The sequence below is a fragment of the Hyperolius riggenbachi genome, chromosome 1 (assembly GCF_040937935.1).
Source record: "Hyperolius riggenbachi isolate aHypRig1 chromosome 1, aHypRig1.pri, whole genome shotgun sequence".
In the NCBI taxonomy this organism is placed as follows: domain Eukaryota; kingdom Metazoa; phylum Chordata; class Amphibia; order Anura; family Hyperoliidae; genus Hyperolius; species Hyperolius riggenbachi.
Window position 1 is genome coordinate 608753121 of NC_090646.1, and position 17377 is coordinate 608770497.

A 17377-nucleotide genomic window follows, 5' to 3' on the forward strand; every position below is an offset into this window, starting at 1 on the left:
TGGCAGTCTTGCTTGGATAATACTACGGTAAGAAAAAGTTACTATGGGCCCAATTGTTTTTCTATTCAACTCAGAACACCAAACCATTCCTTAGTGATGCTGGTTGCCAGCACTAATGATATCGCCACCTGCAAAAAATGTTAGAATGTAAATCAGGGAATGGAAAGATTTTAAAATGGGCAAACACTGACTAAATCCTTTATAAATAGATATTGTATTAAAAAAAAATTATTAAAGGGAATTTGAAGTGAAAATAAACCTATGATATAATGATCTGTGTGTGTAGTACAGCTTAGAAATAAAACATTAGCAGCAGAGATACGAGTCTAACATTGTTTCCAGTACAGGAAGAGTTAAGAAACTCCACTTGCTATCTATGCAAAAGAGCTACTGATCTCTATGACTTTTCAAAGTCGCAGAGAGCTCTGTCTTCTGAAGCTTGTTATCTCAACTGTCAGTCACTGTATTTTTTTTTTCTGCAGAGGAAAGTTCAAAAGTTCTTTGAAATCATTTAGAATGCTGAGTAGTGTGTAAACTGCAAATATTAAAGCATAATGCAATGTTATAAAAAAGAAAAAAAAACAAAAGAAAACCAAACATATAACTGAAAATAAAAATATGAGAATATTTTCTTTGCTACTAATGTTCTAGTAATTATCCGTACTACATAACCAATTCATTATATCTTACATTTTTTTTGCTTCAGTTCCTCTTGAATCCATCCAGCTTTTTTGTATATGTAGGCTAAAGCTGGATATGCAACTTGGACGATCGCAAATAACTCATAGTGTGTGACCCCTCCCTAAAGGAATGGGAGTGCTGCTTAGGTGCAATACATTTTCTAATGACAACACTACTAGGGATGATCTGTGGAATTCTGATTTCCGAGTTTCTGATCAATATCTGCTTTTCGTGGCAGAAATAAGTATGCTGAAATCGGAACTCTGCAGAATGTCGGATTACAGAGTCTTGGAATTTGAGAAGACTTAGATAATCCATATTGTATGGTGGAAATCGGAATTTCCACGGAACACAGAGTAAAAATCTTTAGAAAAAATAATACCAAACTTTATTGACAAAAGTAGCAAAAAGAATATTGTGCAGAAATCGGAAATTCCTCAGAAAACGGAAAGACACTTCTTGGAATGCGGAATTCAGCATTTCCAACTATCCCTAATTACGACTTCTCCAACCAGGGCTGGTAGGGGGTCCCAAACAAATACAGTAATCTGAAATACTGTTCAGTCAGAAGCCATCAAACTGGGTGTTCTCCATCCTGTGTCAGTATGTGGGCCTACAGTCAGGGCCTCTGAATACTAGTTGGAGAACTCGCCAGTGTCACAGTATGAGGTGGGCGGGAGGAACAAGAGCTGCTGAGTGGAGTAATCAAGTTTCTCTGCAGCTCAAGCATCATGCAGCTACCTTCCCTTTCTCTACAGGCTCCTGATAAATAGTGGGCTGCCCTCAGTAACACATTCAGTTCTTAATGTAAGCATTAATAGTCACTTGACGTGGTTGGTAACATAATGATTAGACCCTGGGTGACAGGATCATCCACTTTCACACGTAGGCGGGGCTTTTGATGTCTGAATACAGCCCGGGCCTCTTGAGACCATATAAAAGGTCTTTGAATTCTCTAGGATGGAGTAGGCAGGAAGGTTTGGGAACTTTTTATAGCCGGAGTTATTTGAGTAAAAGATCTGTGTCATTTCCATGCTTACGCTCTGTTCCGTAAGCCACAGAGATGTTATTGTGCTGCGATCCTTGTGCGACACCCACACTACATCAGTGAAACAGAAAAATAAACCTCTTTGTTAACTTCAATAATTTTTGTGTTTCCACAGGCTGAAGAATTTGCCCTTTACTTTCACCAGACTGCAGCAGCTCACTGCTATGTGGCTGTCGGATAATCAGGTGGGGGGGACACGTTCCCTGGGATTGACCTTTATCTGCTGCTTGTGTAATGTACACTGCCATAGCTGAGATACATGAATCTCAGAGAGAGAGACAGAGCTGTATGTACGGTATGCCTGCTGAAAACTGCTGCGTTCATGTCTAGCTGGGCTCCTTACTGAGAGTCCCACGCTCTTTAGTTGTGTTTGAGTTACTAGAGCATCTGATCTGCAGGCTCATTCTGGGCCAGTGACTTGTGGTATTCGAGGCAGAGTATTCGCACAGCAGTCAGGCAAATGGCATTATTTATCAGAGAATGAAGATGGCAGCCTCCATATCTCTCTCACTTCAAGTTCCCTTTGATTGTGATGTCCATTACTTTGGGTTGAAGGCAAGTAGCATAAGTATACAGTATAGTCAATAGGTAGTTGGGAGAAATGTTTGTGTATTATGCCTGACAAAATCGATCCCTTTCTGGATCAGAAGCAGATTGGAAATGCTGGAAATTATCGGGAAATTTCCTGTCGATCTGATGGGAAAATTGTATGATGTTTAGCAGGCATTAGAGCAGAGGCGCTCACGCTCATGACCTATTGCTCTCAAAGCACTTTTTATTGACCTGAGGAAGTGGGCCAGAACCCGGGAAACGTGTTGTCCTATGTGCCGATATACATGTTTGTGTTGTAATAAAAACTTATGTATTCAGGGGCGTAACAATAGACCCTGCAAGGGATGCAGCAACGGGGGGCTCAGAAGCCACAGGGGGCCCTGTGGGGGGGGGGGGAGACGTTTCTTTTCCCTGTCCTAAGAGACTGACATCAAAGGGCACAGAGAGAAAAAGCTTACTGCTCTCTGCACAATTGTTCTAATGACTGCATCTGCTCAGCCAGGTATCATACAAAGTTTTGCAGACAAAGATTTGTAAACCGACCCTATTCAGTGTACAGTAGGATCTTGTGTACAGCGCTGCGGGGGGAGGGGGCCCTATCCAAAGTTTTGCAGGGGAACCCAGTGATCTGTAGTCACGCCCCTGTATGCTGTATGTATTCTGTACAGTTATATTGCTAGGGCGCCTCCACCAGTGTATTTACCATAAGTGTATAGTGGAGATGGTTATACGTTGTGAGTCCAGAGCCAAAATACCTACAGCCTGGTTTGAGGTCCCTGTGTAACGTTTCTTATATTGTAAAGATGGCTACACCATGTCTTCATGGGTTCATAGTAAAAGGACAGACTGATACTTGGAACCCCAGCCAAAGCCCATGAGGACAGCTATGCTGTAACACTTGCGCATCGCTCAGTGCTCCAGATAGTATTGGACAATGGCTGATCTGTGCAGTGAAGCTGCAGTACATCTAGTTAGTGAGAATATTCTAGTGCTGGTGGTGTGTAATTCCTGGCTTACTTTCATTAAAAGAAAGGTCATTTGGAAATATGTATCATCGTAACCATGTAATCCAGTTTACTTTGCTCAACCTTCTTCGGTTCAGTAGCACATGATGACGCCATGGAGTGTAGTAAAAAAAAAAAGTGTTTTGATATTAAATTTTTTGTTATTGTTTGAAATGTATTTAATACATTTGTTTATTTTCAGTCCAAGCCGCTTATACCACTGCAGAAGGAAACCGATCCAGATTCTCAGAAAATGGTTCTTACCAACTATATGTTCCCTCAGCAGCCAAGAACAGATGAAAGTAAGAAGTGCTGTGGGTCACTTGTGTTACTAACTTGTTACAGTCTTGTTTGTACAGCCCCTAGCTGCCTAAACCACTACACACAAGTAAAACTATTTAAAAAACATCCATGCCTGGCCAGTGAAAATTTGTTTCATACATTCTATCAGGTTTTCACTGATTATCTGTCCACCAGGTCATGTTCCATCCAATTCCACAGAAACATTTCTCCAGTCTGTTACATTTACCTTGGTCCTTATCCACTCTTGGAGTCCTGAAAGCGAGGCCTGGCTTACAGGAAGCCTCTTCAATACTTTGTAGCCATCACAGGACATTAACAATAACATTGATTAAGGTCTGCACACCCACAAAATAAAAGCAAGTATGCAATAAATACTAGGGTGCAAAGTAAAGAAAACCGTATCCAAAATATAAAAGATACACGCACACCAGAGAGAATGTACTTTGCAAAAAGTGAATTTGTATTCTGCACAAAATTCCTGAGTTTAAGTGACAGTAACAACAATATATACAGAAGGTCTAGCGAGGGATTGCATACAAATGTTGTGGCATGCAGGCTATGTACCACTAATTCCGTGTCTAAGCATCACAATATAAGCATACATAGTACATAGTACATACCTGGTACATAGAGACAGCATGGTTGCAAACCAAAATTAGCCAAAAGGCAAATAGAAATGCCCCTTAATCCAACCAAAGGAGGGATCAGTGAATAAACAGTTACCCAACAAAATTGTTTCAAGGTAAAAACATTTTGTTCACGGGCAAAAAGTCCAGACGGCAAAGGAGCGTTACAGGCAACATCAACAGTTCAGGCAATGTGGAGATTCTGAATGCTCCGTGACCCGGCAATCTGGCCAGTGATGAGTAGCAAGTTGATCATCATTGGCCCAATTGTACCGGTGCTGGCCCTGTGACGTATGGTTGCTAGACGGTAGCCGCCGCCCCGTCCATGACGTCACTTACGCCTCCACCAACCCGCCTCCACCTCTGCTCACGATTCTGCATGGGGGGGAGGCTATCTGCTAACTATACTTGGGGAAACTATTTAATACTGGGTGAGGGGGCATATCTGCTACCTATACTGGGGGGAGATGACTACTTAATACTGGGTGCACATGTGGCTACCTATATTGAAGTAGGGCACATATTTTCCCTACACTAGGGTCTAACTAATACTGGGAGACATCTGCCTTTAATTAATACTGGAGTACATCTGGCTACATAAATTGGGGGGCTACTTAATACTGCTACCTATATTGATGGCTCACATTTGGCTACCTATACTGGGTGGAGGGGGGGGGGGCAGCCTACCTAATACTGGGTGCACATCTGGCTACTTAATAATATTAGGAGCACATCTGACTATCTAATACTAATATTTGGGAGCATACTTGGCTGCCTAACACCTGAACACAGTTTACTAGGTAGCAGCATTGTGATCTTCCTTGGCAGTGGTGAAACCTAAGGCCAACACTGCTTGTGATGTTGCCATTGTACTCTATTTACCACTGTCTCTTCCTGACTAGGAAAGAAATGAGTGTAACCGGCACGTGACCGCGGAAGTTAGAATTTACACCGCATCTATAGATCTCTAGTTCTGATGTGAAGTAGATTTATATGACAGCCGAGCTTCCTCCTACTGATAAGGGGCCAGTTTCATTGGCTCCTAACCAGGTGATCACTGTTAGCCAATCACAGTGATCACTGAACGGCCGCATGACTCAGGTCTTTGAGGGGGTCAGAGCTTTGTGGTCTGAAATGAGTTATATAGGAAGTTTGCTGTGAATGTACTGTATGATAGTTTAAAAAGCCTGTATGATAGTTTAAAAATCCTACAGCTGCTTCAAACTGATGGGAAAGTGTTAACAAATATGTGAGAACCCAGTCATTTAGGCTTTTGAGAGGTTGAGTTCAGGTCGGTTCACCCTTAGAATGGATATTTTACTTGTTCCACCAGGTGGACTCGCTGTTCTCGTATAGCAGCCAGGAATATCTCATGCTCTAGCAGGTACAGAATTGTGCTTTGTTCTGGCATAACAATCTGTTGCATTTTGATCCCCGTCACTGCAGACTGGTATGCTAGATGTTTACCTTACGGATTAATAATTCACTACCCAGGAACAACAAAGAAGAAAAGACCAGGCTGTTTTTTTATCTTAGTATTTTGCTTTGTGTTCAGAACAGGTGCAGTGATTTTCATTAGAGATACACAAGTATTGAAAATGGTTGCTCAAACAGAGGTTATATAAAGGGTTATGTTTTTTTATTTTTTTTTATTTTTTTTGTTTCTTAATCATGGGGGTATGAATAATGTGTTGCCTATATGGCAGAACCAGACACTCATGTCAAGCCAGTGTGGTTAGGTCAGTGATGGCTAACCTTGGCACTCCAGCTGTGACAAAACTACAACTCCCATCATGAGTTATGCTTAGAGCTGTCAGAGTATTGCAATGCCTCATGGGACTTGTAGTTCCACCACAGCTGGAGTGCCAAGGTTAGCTATCACTGGGTTAGGTGTTGTGGGACAGAGCGCTTTGTAGTGCTATATGGTTATGGATTTGCTTTAATGCTGAAGGGTCACTTCGGGTGTCATAAGGGTTGAATAATTCCTTTGTCGGTAGCACTGTAGGGACAATTTGGAAACAGTGACAAGTTCACAACCAAAATATACGTATACCAGCAGGAGCGGACCTACCTTGGAGCCACATGAATCATTTGAATTAAGCAGCAACATCTAGAGGGCGGCATTTGGGCCACCTGCCGCCTTCCTCCTCGCCTCTCTCCTGCCCACCTTCCTGGCACACACACTCCCCTCCTCATTCACGCATCCCAGAATCCCTGTCCTCATTCGACTGGTGGCACCTGCCGCCCTTCCCTATGACATTATAGGGCATGCTATGGTGAAACCCCATCACTAGCGAGAGATCATCATGGCCAGTCAGAGGCATACTACCAATCAGGCAGGGGTACTGGCACCAGACTGGCCAATCACAGCTGCCCACTGTTGGTGCCCATGGTCTTGCATCCTCCAAAGTTTGCATCAGTCAGCAGAAAGTCTAGATCAGGCCCTGTATCCCAGCCACTAATGTCTTGTTTAATCTCTTAAGTGTTTTCGTTCCCCCGTTATTAATAGAGTTCTATTTGAAACACATTTAAATAGGGAGAAATAAGAAAAGTTAGAATATCTGTTTGAGTTTCACTGGTTTATCACGTAGACTTCCCTTCACTTTCTGGAGTGTCCCACAGCAGTCAGGAAGTTAGGGGAGGGGTGAGGGCGTTCTCCAAACCAAACATAGACTGTATGAGGAAGAATTGAGAACATCTGTCAGTTGAGTACAATGCACACATAATTAAAGGGACCCTGAGCAGTGCATACAAATTAGAATCTGCACTTACCTAGGGCTTCCTCCAGCCCCCTGTAGCCTGCGAGGTCCCTCAGCGTCCTCTGGTTCCCTCCGTGGTCCCGCTGGCAGCTCTGGCTGAAGTCATGAGCAACTGCGCCTGTGCACCCGACTCTATCATGTGCCCGAGCCTCCTGCGCATGCGTGATTCAATCTTTTAAGACTTACACTGTGAGCGGTTGCATTAATTTTTCCTATTCTCTGGCGCTACAGCAGTGTCACCCTATGAGGGCGTTCTTACTGCAGTATTTCAATTTTGGTAAAATCGAAAACATGCTGCCTGTACCATTTTTACAGATTGGCCTAACTCTGGTAGAAATCTACATTTTACATGAATTCATTCTATATTTTGGTGTTTTTCAAGATAGTTGTCCTTTTAAAGAGAATCTGTACTCTAAAATTCTTACAATAAAAAGCATACCATTATAATCGTTATGTTCTCCTGGGCCCCTCTGTGCTGTTTCTGCCTCTCCCTGCTGCAATCCTGGCTTGTAATTGCCATTTTTATCCAGTGTTTACAAACAAAAGACATAGCAAGTGATAGGCTGAGAGTAGCTCAGTGTGTGAGTCATACAGAGTGTGCAGGGGGCCTGGAGAGCTTCTATTCAATCACAAGCAGCACAGCACATTCCAGCCTGACTGCCTGAGCCTGACAGTGCAGACAGAGGAGAGAAGATTAGATCATATAACAGAGATAATACAGCCACTGTGTAACTAGGAAAGGCTGCAGTTAGACAGAGCACATTAGAACAGGTATAGGAACTTATAGGATAGAAGAAATAAGGATGAAAATGTTGATTCTCTTTAACGTGTGGCCAGGACATGTGTAAATAGGAGCCAGGCTACAATTTTCAATGCTGGATGGGGAGGATTCAGTACAGTCATAGTACAGTCATAGTAAATATGTACTTTGCTTGAACCTGCTGTGATGAGAGTGTAGCTGTGAGTGGCTTGCAGTGTGATAAGAGGGAGGATGACATACTTTCTGTTTGTTTTGCAGTTATCTTCTCTTCTGACAATGAGAGCTTTAACCCATCATTGTGGGAAGAGCAGAGGAAGCAGCGAGCTCAGGTGGCGTTTGAGTGCGATGATGACAAGGATTTGAGAGAAGCTCCAGCACGGGTCAGTATTTGCCATAATAAATAACTATGTGTTGATGTCATGCTTCGGAATTTAAATTCTATCTCTGTCTTACTGATGCTCAGCTGGAGGAGCAGCACGCTCGCTCCTTGTTATGTGTACACTTAAACCCAATGGCAACAGTTCATGTTGGCAAAATAACAGTGCACTCTGTGAATCATGTTGACTATTAACCGAGGTGCAGATATTATCTTGTTTTTAGCAGGTGTGTTTTTCAGGAATTTTTGGAGGAAGCCGAAATGGCACATTTGCCAACAGTAATAGTGATAACTGGACAGTGGGGTTTGTATCTCACATGGAGGCCGCAGACGGCCTTCGAGACCCTAGTGACAGTCGTGTCTAGGAGAACTCATGGAGAAGCATGTGATTTGTTTGATCAGCTGATAGATTTGCAAAGCTCTGATTTGCTGTGATCACATCCTGCTTTAGCACAAGATCATGCTAGCTATTCGGCGACTTGCATATCTATCACCTGACCACACACTGATCACATGCTTCTCCATGAGTTCTCCTAGACATCACCATCACTACTCGTAGACATGACCATCACTACTACTTATATCATTACTTTAACCTTAAAGGACAACTGAAGTGATGGCTATATGGAGGCTGCCATATTTCTTTTTAAGCAATACAGTTGCCTGACAGTCCTGCTGATCCTCTGCCTCTATTACTTTTAACCATAGACCCTGAACAAGCATGTAGATCATCAGGTTTTTCTGACATTATTGTCAGATCTGTTGAGATTAGCTGCATGCTTGTTTCTGGCGTGATTCAGACACTACTGCGGCTAAATAGATCAGCAGGGCTGCCAGGCAACTAGTATTGTTTAAGAGAAAATCAATATGGAAACCTCCATATTCTTCTTACTACAGTTGTCCTTTAATTCTAATCCCAGAAAGTTGCATCCATAGATAGTCAAAACAGTCTAATGACATAGCAAGTCTTATTCTAGTGCCAGATGGTTCCACTGTTGCCTATATGTAAAGTTACATGATTTTTATGATTGCTTCTTTATATCAGGAAGGAAACTTGAAGAGGTATCCAACCCCATACCCAGACGAGCTGAAGAACATGGTGAAGACGGTTCAGACCATCGTGCACCGACTGAAGGAGGAAGAAAAGGTTGAGGAGGCCAATAAGGAGATCAAGCAGAATGAAGCTCAGTCCCTCATCACAAAGGACACAGCGGTGAAGGTCAGACATCTTGGGACACTGTGTGTGCTTTTTGCATCCAGCACCAACATTTGGATCCTGTCTGTAAAGGACTGAAGCAAATATTATCATTGAGTTACAGGTTTCAAACAAAAGTTTGCCTTCTTAAAACAGAAGGCATTTGTGATAATTGGAATGAGCATATGATGCCTCCCACGATGCACCACTGCTGAACATGCAAATCATTCTTTGTTGCCCCTGTAAGCCAAACACACCTCCACATCCGCTGGAATGCAATGATGTGTCAACTTGTTAATTGTATAGAGCCACAATAATCCAACATGCATACAGACGGTTTCGAATTGGTTGATCCTCATCTGTGCATTGCATGGAATAATGTGGCTCTTGGGAGTGCAGGGGTTGGGGTCTGCATCGCTTACCTACAGGATGCTGATCCTCTGGCCCCCAGCCCGTATGGATTCTCCGTCTTCTCACGCTGACCACACCTTTTGCTGGCAATAGTAATTCCTAGCGGGGCTCATGTGTGAGATCACGTGTGTACGCTAACTTAAATGTAAGTTAGGGCTTGTTCGCATTTTTTCAAGCCCAGACGATTTTGAAAATCGCCCTCAAAACGCTTGTGCAATGATTCCCTATGAGAGAGTTCACATCTGATCGGTTGTTTCCGATCCGCTCGTCAAAGCGCTGCCTGTACCATTTTTGAAACGTTTTGCCTCAATGGAAGGTATAGGGAAATCGCAAAACGATTGAAAAAGCGCTTTTCATAGCGATTTCCCAGGCGCTTTAAGAATAAATACATTGTATTTATTCTTTTCCGGTTCAAAGAGTTTACTTCCTGATGTCAAGAAGTGAAAAAAAACGCAATTTCTCTGCAAAAGTGCTTATTAAATCGCTTTACAAAAATCGCAGCGCCCACTCAAGAAGAAAAAAATCGCCCACAAAATTGTAAATCGTTGGCATCATTTTAGATGTGAACAGAGCCTCAGTGAATATATTGTAGCTAGTATTTAAAAAAAAATTAAACAATGTAAAATCTTTCGTGTCGCACAGATCTGCTCAGCCCAGTAGGACCGAGAATTGTGATTTGAGATAATATGATTTGCCCTTGTAATAGCTTTTATTTTACTGTGTTTAATTTTATTTGTGTCTAGACACCAGAGACTGCGCCGGCGAAGCCTGAGGATGAAGAGAAGGAGAAGCTTCTGGTGGGGAACTGCGTACAGAAACCAAGTGATCCGGAAACTCAGAACAGCACAGACAATACGCAGCCAAACACCCTCGTTAAAAATTTCTGGAATGCCAAAACCATTGTGAACCACGACGAGACACTCGAGGTCTGTCTATGTGAAAACAATTGTCTTGTTGCTTCGGTAGTTTTCATAGACCACAATAGTTTGAAATAGTTTAAATTTTTCACAGATTTTTGTTTATGAAAGTTTTACGGTGGAGAGGCATCTATTCATACACTCAGCTTGTACTGTATACAGGTAGAAAGGCTTATCACAATAGGTGTACTAAACTGAAGGATGAACTAAAGTGGGGGCGTGGCTAATATTTGTCTAGGAGTCTAAAGTAGAAGGGTTCGAGTTGTATACTGCCTATTTTCATATGTACAGCCAAGGGTGGATAAAAACTGAAGCACTAGCAGCCATGAGGGTTCAACAGCTTTAGCCCACTGCAAGATGATGAATTCATCAGCATTGCTCTACTGCAAGGTGAGTGTTTAGCAGCACTGAAGTACTGCAGGATGACTAATTAGTAGCATTGCCCCACTGCAGGATGAAGGTTTAGCAGCATTGGCGTTCTGCAGGAAAAGGGTTCAGCAGCATTGTTGTGTTTCTGGATGAGCGTTTAGTAGGATTGCCCTACTGCAAGTTGATAGTTCAGCAACATAGTTTACAATGAGGGTTTAGCAGCATTATTGTATTGCAGAATGAGGGTTTAGCAGCATTTACCTGCTTTAGGGTGAGGATTTATCAGCATTATCCTATTGCTGGATGAGGGTTTATCATCATTGTCCTCCTGCAGGGTGAGGTTTTTTACGGGCATTGTTCTGCTTAAGGATGACCATTTAGTAGCACCTGCTGCAGGATGACTCTTCAGTAGCGTTGTTCTGATTCAGTGTAAAGGCTGAGCAGCAGTATATTAAAGGATGGCTTTCAATTACCAAGTGTTATAAAATGACAATGTAAAATAATGTCTAAAATGTATTTAATAGCCGTGTAAGCATTTTCCTATTTGTCATGGTAAATATCCGAGCCAAAAGCTCTGCTTTACTGTGTGTAAGTTGTAACTGCGTTGGAACGATCCACTAGCAGAGGGGAGTCTATGGCCTCGATTCATAAAAGTGCTGTCGGGAAGGTAACGTCGAGCGGGGAAACACCGCTGTCGGTATTTCCGCCTTCAGGGTGGTAATTCATAAAAATGTTGCTAGTTGTCACAGGCGTGCGGAGATATTCCGCTGTAGGCAGGCGTTAGGCTGTCGGGAGACATGCGGAAACAGGAGAAGCAGGCGGAATCCCTCCGTGCGGTGTTCTCTCTGCAGCTCCTTGGGAGGTCTGTCCCATTCACTGCAATGTATTCCGCACGCTTCTCGCCACATCAGAGGTAGCGGTAATACCCGTCCGCATACAGGTAGCGGTAATACCCGTCCGCATACCGCTACCTCTTATCTTTATGAAATGACTACTTGTTACTTTTGCTATGATAATCACCGTGCAATGCGGAAAAAGCCTTTATGAATACAGATTTTGCTGTGTGGTCGGTAAAGTGAGCAGTTTTCAGCATTTCCGAATGCTTTATGAATCGAGGCATGTGACAACGCAGTCAGCACTGCTAATGATAGCAACTATCAGTGCACTAACCAGCACTTTAATAGTCATTCCAAGATTAGTAGTTTAAATGTTGCATGTTTTATATCCACCATTACTCAATCAGATGTTTATAGCTGCAGAAGCTTTGGATTTGTGACTGGGCCACACAGTAGGCAGCAGCACTTATAGTGGGAGACTTATAGGTGCGATAGCCATCTCTTATAACAGCCAAGTGCAAAAGCCATGGTTTCTGACTAATTGTCATCTATCTGTGGAAGAAGGAAAGGAAGCTTTTGTGTCCACATATCACCGGTTTCACTTAACAGAAAAAAAGCCCATGGTGTGTTCCAGCTACAGTACTTGAGCTGATTCCAAGATTGGAAGCGGTCTTACCATCCATTGTTCTCGATGAGACATCTGCCATCTATGGCCTCCAGAAGTTTCACTGTTTGCTCAGTGCATTGCTGCCAAGGAATGAGTCACCTTCTTTACCTTTGCGAAATGAATAATGAAACCAATGATTATATCTTGTTAGCTTATTTAAATAAAGAGCTTTGAACTTGTCTTTCATCCTATTTATATGACTTCAAAGAGTGCCCCAGGGCAGAGCTTCCATCTTAAAAGTTACGGAGGGAGAGATCAATGTTTTCGTTTAATTAAAATCATCCTTAAGCTGGTTACTTTATTTATGGCAAAATTTGGCCACATTGCAAATCGAAACTCGATATAACATTTGTAATGCTTTAAACTTGCACAAAACTTAGCTTATTTTCACATACTGTATGCGAATGCTTTCCTATGGGGGGAAGGCACATGCATTTTTGCAGGAACTGTAGTGAAAGTAACATAACTAGTAAATTTGCTTATTTTTACAATATTAATTTATAGATTATTTAGTCAATGTTTCCCATTGTAAAATATTTTTCTCCCTGATTTACATTCTGAAATGTATCACTGGTGATGATATATTTACAGTCCAAAGAACGAGAAGATGATGGGCATCTACTGCATAAAAACCCTTTATTGTGGTGGGTAGACACAGTGGTTACAGCAGTGGGGGGAGAACAAAGATGTCTGACAGCTGTTTCGCAGAGATAGACCCCGCTTCCTCAGAGACTGGTCTCTGAGGAAGCGGGGTCTATCTCTGCGAAACAGCTGTCAGACATCTTTTTTCTCCCCCCACTGCTGTAACCACTGTGTCTACCCACCACAATAAAGGGTTTTTATGCAGTAGATGCCCATCATCTTCTCGTTCTTTGGACTGCAATTTGACTGTTTGTGGAGCACACTGCAGGTAAGCCCATTTGTGGTTGAAATCCTCCCTGCTGCATTTTTGGTGCCAGTGCTTTTTCTCTTCATTTTTGATGATATATTTAGTTCTGCCAGGTGATCTGTGAGGAATGTTCCTTACTGAGAGTTCTAAGCACAGAAGGAGATACTGGTTGCTTGGCAGTTTCCCACAATGCAACGAGGTTCACAGACAAAAAAACTGTCAGGACCTTGGTCATGACATCACACTGTGGGAGGGGTTTCACCACAATATGAGACCCCCCCCCCCCTTCCCCTGATGATCTATTCGAGAAAAGGTATAGAAAAGATAAAGATTTAATGGGAAAGGGGAATATCGGCTACTGATTGGAATTCAGTTCAGTGACTGTATTTTTCCCTATTAGAAAGGCAGATTATGTAAAAACGCAAATGCATGAAAAACGCATGCAAAACACAAACGTATAGAAAAATGCGATTAACAGAGAAAAACACAGAAGTGCATATGGCAGAAATCCTATGGTGTTCCGCACAGACTCCTGTGTTCCCAGCCTAAAACATCTAACATCTTTAGCTTTAGGTCTTGTAAATCAGACACTGTCTCTCTTGAAGTCAACTGTAATGTTAACATAAATCATTTTTAGTTTTGTTCTATAACTGCATTTGTGAGAAATAATGTTTTATTTTTTGTCTTTTGGAATTGTTTCAGCAGGAATCAGAAGATGCGTCATATGATGAAGAAATGAAAATGGCTGAAATGCGGCCGCCCCTTATAGAGACTTCTATGAATCAACCAAAAGTGGTAGCGCTGAGCAACAACAAGAAAGGTGAGCTCTGCTAAACTTGTCCTCACACAATTCCGGAACGCAGCTGCCCTGAGCATCTCTTCACACCATCAGTTCTGAGCATTGTGTATACGCAATTATTGGGGTTATTATTTTGGTCTCTTTGTTTGCAGTTTTACAAACATTTAAAGTGGATTTGTAACAAAAAAAGGAGGGGGAAGCCTCTGGATCCTAATGAGGCTTCCCCCAACCTCCTCAAACTCAGGGACCCAGCGCTGGCAACCCCCGAAACCACATCCGACAAGGATGTCAGCTGTGGCATAGGTGCATTAGCGCCTGCAATATTTACCGACCGCTATCCAGCACAGGCGCAGTAGCGGCTTTCCAATCATCCTCAGGCAGAAATAGTCAAGCCTGATCGGGTCTGTTCTACGGCGCAGATGGGAGTCGCCTGTGCAGTAGAGCAGGCCCAATCGGGCTCGGCTATTTCTGCCTGAGCCCGATCAGAAAGTTTTTCATGTCATCTTCAAAATAACTTTAAAATGAACTAAAAAAGGTATAAATAACATTCAGTATATTCTTGGTTACTGGGGGGGGAGGGGCGGGTATTGGCTAATTGAATTCAGCCCTCAGACATGAAAAAAGTAATGCGTTCTGTACACCGGGTAGAATTTACCTTTCCACCTCAGGAGTGTAGACATTCATAGAGTGTGGGCCCTGTAACTTAAAGGAATGCTATCAATATCCAAGTGTTCTAAAATTACAATGTACAAATTATGTCTAAGTAGCTGTGTAAACATTTTCCCACTTTTCATATTAAATATCAGAGGCAAAAACTTTAATTTATTGAGTGTAGGATTTCGCTATATTGGGACAAATCAATTGCAGAAGGGGTGTCTGCTTCAATGCACAGTCAGTGTTGCATATCAAGCTGCAGAGTATTTTTCTCTGAGAGCAAAAACAGTATGAAAAACTGTGACAATTACAAATGTTCCCATACACTCTTGTCAAATACACTGACAGGCCCTTAACGGTACAATAACAATAAAAAAGATACTTTTATTAGATGTTTAAAAACAATGTTTGTACAGGACTCTACTCTGTAGAGTTGTCACTGTACTATGAAGAAAAGCAAACAGATCACTGTTAATCCGCTGAGTTAAATAAACTCAGTTCACTCAGGGCTGCAAAGGAGGTCTTTGCCTATCCCCCACTGCTCACAGGTATATTTGAGCGTGGTGTGGCTATTCCCTCGTAGACCCCAGATCGGACTAAGTATGAGGGTTAGAGGGTTAGGCTGCACTGTATATAATATGAGCACTTTGTAAGCTTCACTGTCCTGTCTTAGGACCCCCTTCATATCACTGTTACCGTTTGATGTGGGTCTTTCCAATGTGTACTGACAACAGCTACAGACTGGGCCATCAGAAATCCAATGTGACCCCCTAGTCTGTAGCTGTTGTCAGTACACATTGGAAAGACCCACATCAAACGGTAACAGTGATATGAAGGGGGTCCTAAGACAGGACAGTGAAGCTTACAAAGTGCTCATATTATATACAGTGCAGCCTAACCCTCATACTTAGTCCGATCTGGGGTCTACGAGGGAATAGCCACACCACGCTCAAATATACCTGTGAGCAGTGGGGGATAGGCAAAGACCTCCTTTGCAGCCCTGAGTGAACTGAGTTTATTTAACTCAGCGGATTAACAGTGATCTGTTTGCTTTTCTTCATAGTACAGTGACAACTCTACAGAGTAGAGTCCTGTACAAACATTGTTTTTAAACATCTAATAAAAGTATCTTTTTTATTGTTATTGTACTGTTAAGGGCCTGTCAGTGTATTTGACAAGAGTGTATGGTATCAGTTTCCTGGGTACCCCTTCGGAAAGTGTATAATTACAAATGTTCATAACAAGTTTCGTCTGCTCTCTTCAGGCTCTTCAGTCAGAAACACAGGACACAGAAGCTGCAGCTTCTGTGTCCTGTCTCTCTCTCTCACACACAGAGTTACACACAGGGTTAACTGATCAAGTGTGAGGGGAATTTCCCCTCTCCTCATGGCTCAGACTGCCGTCAGTTTTGGCGTCAGTAAAGTTTGAAAGTGTTTTGATAACCGTAAACAAAGAGGTTGCTAGTGAAATGTATACACCAGTACTTAGCAGCACTTCCCTAACAGTTCCTATCTCAATTGAAAAAATATGTAAATCGATAGTGTTCCTTTAAAGGGACTCCGAGCAGTGCAGAAACTATCGAAAGATGCATATCATTTTAAAGCTCTCTTTCACCTGTTTCCAATGATATATAAACCGCCGCCCTACGCCTTTTAGTTTTCGCTATTTTCGCGATTGAAATTGCAGCGTCTGTGATTTCAATCGTGAAAATAGAGAAAACTAAAAGGCGTAGGGCGACGATTTAGGTGTCGCCAGAAAGAGGAGAAAGAGAGCTTTAAAATGATATCCATCTTTCCATAGTTACATTGTATTACACAGGGCGACTTTTTCCTAAAGTCAGCAGCTCCATTCTGCTGAATGGAGCTGCTGACACTGGGGAAAGTGTTGTCCTGTGTAATACAAGTAACTATGGAAAGATGGATATCATTTTAAAGCTCTCTTTCTCCTCTTTCTGGCGACACCTAAATCGTCGCCCTAAGCCTTTTAGTTTTCTCTATTTTTGCGATTGAAATCGCGGACGCGGAAATTTCAATCGCGAAAATAGTGAAAACTAAAAGGCGTAGGGCGGCGGTTTATATATCATTGGAAAGAGGAGAAAGAGAGCTTTAAAATGATATGTATCTTTCCATAGTTTCTGCATTGCTCGGAGTCCCTTTAAGTTATAGCACTTTATACACAAACAAGAGCACCAAAAAAGTTAGTTCAGGCTTTACTTTCCAAAAAAGACAATATCTTTGTTGCGGACAATTTCCAAGGACAGATACCAAAAACATAGATAATTAAAATCACTAAAGTGAGGCCTGAACTAACTTTTTTTTGTGCTCCTGTTTGTGTTTAGAGAGAACCAGAGACGAAGACTAGCTAAAAAATGGAAAAAAGATGTTATACCTACCTGGGGCTTCCTCCAGCCCCATCCGCATGGATCGCTCCCACGCCGCCGTCGTCCTCCGCTGCCTCTATCGCAGGTACCGGGTCCCTTCACTTCCGTCAGACGCGACCAGTTTTCCGTATGTGCAGGGGCTCCCTCTGGC

General features: G+C 42.4%; 1 protein-coding gene across 4 annotated transcripts in view; it reads left to right on the forward strand.

Annotated features, from left to right (window-relative positions):
• ERBIN (erbb2 interacting protein) overlaps nucleotides 1-17377 on the forward strand; it is a 335765-nt gene that overhangs the window by 291897 nt on the left and 26491 nt on the right. For 3 of the 4 annotated variants that reach the window (XM_068249944.1, XM_068249941.1, XM_068249959.1), the window contains 6 exons: nucleotides 1845-1914; nucleotides 3488-3587; nucleotides 7992-8113; nucleotides 9155-9328; nucleotides 10459-10641; nucleotides 14096-14213. In XM_068249944.1, the coding sequence (XP_068106045.1) occupies nucleotides 1845-1914; nucleotides 3488-3587; nucleotides 7992-8113; nucleotides 9155-9328; nucleotides 10459-10641; nucleotides 14096-14213 (767 nt within the window). The remainder of the gene's footprint in view (nucleotides 1-1844; nucleotides 1915-3487; nucleotides 3588-7991; nucleotides 8114-9154; nucleotides 9329-10458; nucleotides 10642-14095; nucleotides 14214-17377) is intronic. The other variant, XM_068249952.1, reaches the window with a different exon arrangement.